The 8,688-nt window shown below is 42.8% G+C and overlaps 1 protein-coding gene across 1 annotated transcript; it reads left to right on the forward strand.

The window, feature by feature from the left end:
* The first annotated feature begins 258 nt into the window (after nt 1-258).
* LOC135461303 (uncharacterized protein K02A2.6-like) lies at nt 259-3,743 on the forward strand. Its single transcript, XM_064738329.1, has 3 exons — nt 259-501; nt 1,258-1,864; nt 2,401-3,743. Exons 1-3 carry the CDS (start codon nt 259-261, stop codon nt 3,741-3,743), a joined length of 2,193 nt encoding a protein of 730 aa, XP_064594399.1.
* The last annotated feature ends 4,945 nt before the right edge of the window (nt 3,744-8,688 follow it).

An 8,688-nucleotide genomic window follows, 5' to 3' on the forward strand; every position in this document is an offset into this window, starting at 1 on the left:
CTCAACGATGGACTAAATATGTCCGACGTTTCCAAAATCTTTTAGTTGCTATGGATATCGCAGATAAAAAGCGCCAAAGAGCCATGTTAATCCATTACGCCGGCAAAGAAATCAGTGATATTCTGGATACGTTACCGGACACAGGTGAGGACCCTAGAAGGAGCTGCAGAGAAACTAAATGCTCACTTGAACCCCAGACGAAACATTGACTATGAAACATACCTATTTCGCAGCACTAAGCAGAACGTAGGCGAAACAATGGACACGTACGCTACACGTCTGCGCCAGTTAGCCCTTACTCTCGGATGTGAATTCTCGGATCAAGACACAGAAATCAAAGGCCAGCTTATACAGGGATGTAGCTCCAACAGAATTCGGCGACGCATTCTGGGTGATCCAGACCTCAAATTGATGGACATACTAAATTTAGCTAGAGCTATGGAGCAGTCCGAACGCCAGGCGAAGAGGATTGAACAGTCCAATCAGCCTATCCCAGAGACTGTAAATACTGTATTAAACAAGTCTCAGCAAAACAGAACAACCCCTGCCCGCAAACCCATTTGTACAAATGCGAAACCATCCAGCAACAAGCCTCACAGTAAATACTGTAGATATTGTGGCTATGCATATCCCCACCCAGAAGGAAAAACCTGTCCAGCTAAGGGAAAGGCGTGTGGATTTTGCCATAAATTTAATAACTTTGAATCCGTTTGCCGACAGAAAAACGTCAACAGCAAGACACTGGCAAATCTATCAAGCAAGTCAGAAGCGCTGCACACCTTGCCGACTCTAGTTCAGATAATGAATATTTATTCAGCGTGTACGGTCACAGTGATGGAATTTTCACAAAACAACCAATAGTAACTGTCGGTGTCAACGAAAAAACACCCCAAGCTGTAATCGATACAGGTGCTACTGTAAACATGTTGAGTGAGACAACATTCACACAGCTTACTCCACAGCCTGCACGTGATATGGACAAATTACCTCAGATATTTGCCTATAACACTAGTCAGTCATTAGAAATAGTAGGTAAATTTTCAGCAACTGTCACAGCCGGAAATATATCTATGCAAACAACCTTCTACATCACACCAGGAAATTGCGACACTCTACTCAGCTACAGCACATGCGTGGATCTTGGACTTCTTAATATCACAAAGTGTATTCGTGAAATACAGTACAGTCCTACATCGCTTACCAATGAAATCGTGTCTAAGTACAAGGATTGCTTTACTGGACTTGGTAAATTGAAAGGTGTTCAAGCCAAACTACACGTGGACGGCAGCGTACAACCCGTCGCTCACCAACACAGACGTCTACCGTTTAATCTGCGTGAACGTTCGACAGCAGCACTCAAACGACTACTTGAACTTGACATTATCGAACCAGTTGGTGATGGTCCCAACACCATGGGTGTCCCCTATCCATGTAGTCGAGAAACCTAAAAACCCATCTCAGATCAGAATTTGTGTTGACATGCGCGCACCAAATGAAGCAATTCAGCGAGAACGACACATAACTCCCACTCTGGATGATATCATATCTGAACTGAATGGATCTAAGATATTCTCCAAACTCTACTTGAATGCTGGTTACCACCAAATCGACCTTCACCCAGAATCCCGCAGCCTCACAACGTTCTCTACACATATGGGTCTCTTCAGATACAAACGCTTGAACTTTGGGGTGTGTTCAGCTGCCGAAGTCTTCCAGAACCACATCAGAATGGCTCTTCAGGGACTAGCAGGCGTTATTAACCTTAGTGATGATGTTTTTCTCCATGGACGTGACCAACAAGAACATGATCAACGACTTGAGTCAACTTTACAGCGCAGACGAGCACTCAACCTCACTCAGAACCGTGAGAAATGTGAATTCAGCAAGTCGAGGATTGAATTCTTCGGATATGTGTTCACAAAAGATGGTCTTTCTCCTGATCCACAGAAAGTGCAAGCCATCAAAAACACCACCCGCCCTGCGAATGCAACTGAAATTAAAAGCTTCCTCGGCATGGTACAATATTGCGCTCGCTTTATCCCCAATCCTTGTCGAAGCCACTGCGCGATCTAACAAAACAAAAAGCAGTGTTCTCCTGGACCCAAGCAGAAGAGAAGGCATTTACGGACATTAAAGCTGCCCTAACTGACCAAAGTGTTATGGCCTACTATGATCCATCGAAACCTGTTGAACTCATAGTTGACGCAAGTCCCGTAGGACTCGGAGCGATACTCACTCAGAAAGACTCTTCCCACACAAAGATAATCTCCTATGGCAGTCGATCCCTCACGCCTGTTGAACACCGCTACAGTCAAACAGAGCGTGAAGCACTTGGTATTACCTGGGGAATACTGCATAATCATCTCTATCTCTAAGGACGAACATTTACCGTTGTTACAGACCACAAACCCTTGATTCCATTGTTCAACAAAGCCAGCTCAAAACCTCCTGCGAGAATTGAACGCTGGATCTTAAAGCTTCAAGGATACTCGTACAACGTAACATATCGCCCAGGACATGGCAATCCAGCTGATTTTCTGTCCAGGCACCATGTTCAGTCACCAGACGCTCCAAGCTGTGAAGAAAAGATGGCTGAGAAACACACAAACTTTCTAACGCAGCATGCAGTTCCAAAAGCCCTAACACCCGCAGAAATTCAAGACGCCACGAAGGCCGATCCACTATTGCGAACTGTAATGGGCTTAGTTAAAGGCAACAAATGGAAATCTGCCTACAAACCAAATGTTAACGCAAAGCTTGACAGCGCTACAGCAAGACAGCTTCAGTCCTTTGCTACAGTGCACACTGACTTATCAGTAAACTCTGACGGAAATATCCTCCTGTTTGGTTCCCGCATTGTGATACCAGCCTGCCTTCAACAGCGAGTGTGCGACCTCGCCCACGTTGGACATCAAGGTATTGTCAAAACAAAGAAACTGCTTCGTCAAAAGGTTTGGTTCCCTGGTATCGATAAACTCGTGGAGACAACCATTCATAACTGCATCCTGTGCCAGGCCGTAACCCCTGAAAACTCTTCCCGTGGAGAACCGCTCAAGATGACTGCGCTCCCGCAAGCACCATGGGAAAACGTCTGTGCAGATTTCGTTGGACCATTACCCTCTGGAGACTACTTACTGATTGTCTATGACGAATACTCCCGTTACCCTGAAGTAGAAAAGGCGTTTTGCACCTCTGCGCGATCCACCATTCCCGCCTTTGACAAGATATTTGCCACACATGGTATACCATCAGTTTTGAAAACTGACAATGGACCTCCATTTAATAGTACAGAGTTTCACCAGTTCCTCGATTACCTAGCTATGAAACACCGGAGAATCACGCCGTACTGGGCAAGAGCTAATGGTGATGCAGAAAGGTTCATCAAGACCTTACAGAAAGCCATGCGTGCATCTGAAGCTGAAGGAAAGCCATGGAAACAGGAACTATACAAATTCTTAAGGAATTACCATGCAACGCCCCACAGCTCAACTGACAAACCACCTGCTGAACTACTACTCAACAGACCGTACCGCACAACTTTACCACAACTTGCCCAACCCGTCTCTCAATCCGACATCCAGGTTACAGACGATAGCGCCAAACAGAGAAGTATTATGCTGATCTTCACGCACAGGCTAAGCCAGCCACCATTCGTGTTGGTGATATCGTACTACTACGCAACCAGAAAAAGGGTAAACTTAAACCTCTGTTCAGCTCCAACCCGTATAAAGTCACCGCAGTGAAAGGATCAATGATCACCGTTAAACATGGAGATCACTCCATCACCAGAAACTCATCATTTATGAAAGTGTTGAGATCTAATAACACATGTTCAGATACTACCACCAACAATCACATCAGTGACATTGACCTTGATGACGACAACGACCTTGCTGATGATGCCACTCCCGCTCACAGCCATGATGAATCGGTGCAACCACGAGTGTCCAGTCGTAGACGACAGCCACCGGTTCATTTCAGAGACTATATAACCTCGTGACTGACATTTCTGACTGATGCCCTCCAATAATGAACAATTTGAACTTTTAGTTGTTTTAATTGTACCTTTAATTATTAAAAAGTACAGCATATAAAGTGCTTAACATTTCATTGCTCTTCAAAGCCTAAGAGTCAGAGCTTGACTATACGGACAGTTATATTTCCGTTTTTTTTTTTTTTTTTTTGATATTTCGATTTATATCGTATGCATAATAGCAGATCTATGATGACTAAGATCTCATGCTTTATTTCTAAATGTTGGGAGGGATGTAATGTTGTCATCCTACAGATTACGATTTTATATGTGACCAACACTGGCGACAATATAGATCTACCAGTCGAGTCATTCTGTGTTGCGTTCCTGTCCATAATTAGAACCCACAACATTATACAGTACTTACAGACAGGTACTGGAAACTGAGGGTGCAAACACTCCCCGCCGTTGCCCCAATCAGCAAAGCTCCCCATGGCTGAATCATCAGGTCCGCTGTGTTACCTATCGCTACCCCACCGGCCAGGGTGGCATTTTGAACATGAGCCTGTGAGACACGAAACAAAGTAGAGTACATGTAATGTGTAGCCTATCGGTTAAAATAAGCCGTATTCGACGTGCGCGAAAATCTCGCCAGAACCTCGGAATTTTGCTTGCAGCGGTAACGGATTACTGCAAAGTCTACCCAGTACTGAGTTTCTGTGTTTGACACGAATGCCAATCTTATCTACAAAGTAGACCTACTACATACAACCGTTTGCGCAAATCCAGTGTACATAAAATGGTAGTCATTTCAGATATCTGTTATTCTGTACCTGTAAAATTCTCAGCACTGGAGCAAGGTAACATTTAACACATATGACATCCTGTAACATCGCAGTTTATGCTGAATTTTATGAGATAATGAAATACACATGTAAATTTGCCTAAGGTATGTTGAAGTGTAAAATCCGGTTATTTCATATCACTTGATCGCCCTAGCATACTATCTGAAAAGTTGAAAATTATACAAATCCAACGAATACACTATTGCTGACAGCGATTCAAAAATGTGCATTTCCCTATGCTATAACGTTACGCGGATATTTCCTTCACCTACGCTCTCTGCTGCTGAGGAGATCACGTGACCTTTAGCTTCCGCGTGGTCTTACAGAGTTCTTGATTATACATTTATGTCGTTTCACAACTTGGACGCAACCATTGCTGTACGCATAGTAACAAAGTGCCGCGTAGTTACCATATTTAACTTTCCTGTTTCAGTCACAAGAGCAGATGTTGCACACGTGACCACAACACAAGCAGCCATTGAAAAGTAGGTGTTGATGATAGCCCTGTAACTGTAATCTCCGATTGTGGCCGCACCATTAAAACTCGGCCAATACACCTACAAAAATATAGTCCCTGTTCAAAAGTGAAAAACAAACAAAATAGTAAAACTGATGGTCTCGTTCCATTAGACAGACTTTAATGAGCACAGGAATTATCAATAACATTTGTTTAGAAGATCAATATTAAATTTTTCCTTCTATGAAATGCACTCCTTATGCCAGAAGATTATGGTTTATTTGTGATGTATGCTAAACACACTTACCCACCACACAATGGGTCCTTCAATGATAAACAGACTTATCCGTTACACACTGGGATCTTCACAGAAACAATAGACACACCCATCACACATTGAGTTCTTTACAGATAAATACACTTACGCATCCCACATTGGGTCCTTCAATGATAAACAGACTTATCCGTCACACATTGGGTCTTTCACAGATAAACACACTTACCCATCACACATTGGGTCCTTCACCAGTAAACACACTTACCCATCACACACTGTGTCCTTCGCAGATAAACACATGTACCCATTACACATTGGGTTCTTCGCAGGTAAACACACTTACCCATCACACATTGGGTCCTTCACAGGTAAACACACTTAGCCATCACACACTGGGTCCTTCGCAGATAAACACATCTACCCATCACACATTGAGTTCTTTACAGATAAATAGACTTACCTATCACACATTGAGTTCTTTACAGATAAACACACTTACCCATCACACATTGGGTCCTTCACAGGTAAACACACTTACCCATCACACACTGGGTCCTTCGCAGATAAACACATGTACCCATTACACATTAGGTCCTTCGCAGGTAAACACACTTACCCATCACACATTGGGTCCTTCACAGGTAAACACACTTACCCATCACACACTGGGTCCTTCGAAGATAAACACATGTACCCATCACACATTGGGTCCTTCGCAGGTAAATACACTTACTCATCACACATTGGATCCTTCACAGGTAAACACATTTACTCATCACACACTGTGTCCTTCGCAGTGAGAAACACACTTACCCATCACTCTTTGGGACCTTCACAGGTAAACATGCTTGCCCATTACACACTGGGTCCTTCGCAGATAAACACACTTACCCATCACACAAAAGAGATCAGAATGGTACACACTGGACTCATTCATGGAGTTTTCTACGTATTTTGAATATATCACACGAGCCACTCCAATCCCGAAGATTGTACCCAAACTTTGTAGCCCCATTTGTTTGGTTTTTTCATCATGTAAACCTTAAGACTGTGCCGTCCTTTGAATGGAATAATTTGTTCGTCTACTGACACAAACACCTCCGGCTCTGCACAATTTTGGAAATTGTTTTCGATGATGTCTAAAAGTGGCCGAATCTTGTGAAGTCTGTCGTACCCTGGTTCTCCCCGTTCCTTCATCAACTCGTTGTCATTAGTATGAAAAACGGACAAAATTTCTTCAAACCTGTTTACAGTCATTGCGTCTGCAACAATTGGCTGCCTGGTATTCCTCGACCAATACATGCGGCGGTTTGGAAGAGACATAACGCTCATATAAAAGCAGATTCCCACCACAATCTTCATTTCCAGGACTGTTATCGGTTTACTTCTATTCCGTTCAAGCTGTCGCATGTACCGGTTGCTCTCTAGTGTCAACAGTTCAAATGTGTCTGCGCCAAAGTGCACCAGAAACATTTCTAGTGGAGTGGAAGCTTGTAGGGCTGGCCCTTGAGGAACTAAACTGTTGCTTGGATTAACGTGTTCCGGCAAGTCCTTTTTAACCCAATGCCAGATGGGATTAGCCGTTCTACAAAGAGAAACAGGTAAAATCAGCATGCAAATAAGCACATCAACAAGTTTAATGAAATAACGATTTAAATATTTGGAAAAAATGTATTGTTTCATGAACATACTTCCGTTGCTTGATGATGGTCTGTGACTGATCATCATCCTCGCGATCATCCATTTCGCTGCTATTGTCCCCGTCAGTTTCGATCTGTCCACCCTCCGTTGAAATGTCATTATTATCGACGTCTGAGAGGTTTTCATCTTCGCTGCCACTCGGGATATCACTCGCGGTATCATTCACCAAAAGACGTATTGCCTCATCAGCAGACATATACTGTGATCTTGGCCTGCGAAATGACATTTTAATAATAATAGTAGGCTAAGCAACACATGGAGTTTTAGTCAAAATACATTCTAGAATTCATGTTTCAAAATTGCTTCCCGTGATTCACAGTGTCCCAAATACTGGACATCTGAAATTTACCAGAATCATTGCCAATGCATACTGTTCAAAATTTTGGACATTCAATACAATCGATGATATTTTAACTCGAAACAGTGTGGAACTAACAAGGAAGGCATTAAACGATGAAGGAAGACTTAGTTACTAAATAAAACCTATAAATTTGAAGATAAGGGCTTGTTTTTTTAGTGAGTGGTGGGTAAAATAGAACTACATACGTCCAGAAAACAGTACTTCATGTGATAAAAAGGACTTTGCTTACAGATAGGCATTTCACGAATTGTTTTTACTGTCCAATAAATTGGACAGCATGCAGCAAAGGGTTAAGGCAAATCATGGAATCCAGTTAACAACATTTCCGTGTACTGAGCCCTGTGAATGTGATTAAAGTGAATTAGATGCTCAACCTCGAATTAAATACTCGAATCCTGTTACAGAAAGGTACACATTCTGAAACCAGCGCGTGTCAAGGTATATATAGCGTTATCACTCAACACAGTAAGCCTCTCGCAGACTTTACGACAAGAGGGATAGTTTCAGGTTTGACATTGTGATTTATCCTTACTTGGAAGGGCCCTGCATATGGTGTGTACATATCTCGCTTTGTAGCATTTGTTAGATCCTGCGTGTTGTGTGACGATTTCAATCAACGTGACAAGTTATGACTGTAAAAACTAGGGTGTCACAAACTGTATCCTGCGACAGCAAGGTACACATACTGAATCCAGCCAATGTCAAGGTGCATATACTGTTATTACTCAACACCTTAGCCTCAAGATGCACAAACTGAAACCTGTGGCAGAAAGGTACATGTACACACTCTGAATCCAGCCAGTGTCAAGGTACATATACCCAAAACGCCAAACATCAACATGCACAAACCGAAACCTATGGCAGAAAGATACATGTACATATTCTGGATCCAGCCAGTGCCATGTTACATATCCCAAAACGCCAAACATCAACATGCACAAACCGAAACCTGTGGCAGAAAGATACATGTACATATTCTGAATCCAGCCAGTGCCATGTTACATATCCCAAAACGCCAAACCTCAAGATGCACAAACCGAAACCTGTGGCAGAAAGATACATGTACATATTCTG

This window comes from Liolophura sinensis, chromosome 1 (assembly GCF_032854445.1).
Source record: "Liolophura sinensis isolate JHLJ2023 chromosome 1, CUHK_Ljap_v2, whole genome shotgun sequence".
Classification (NCBI taxonomy): Eukaryota; Metazoa; Mollusca; class Polyplacophora; order Chitonida; family Chitonidae; genus Liolophura; species Liolophura sinensis.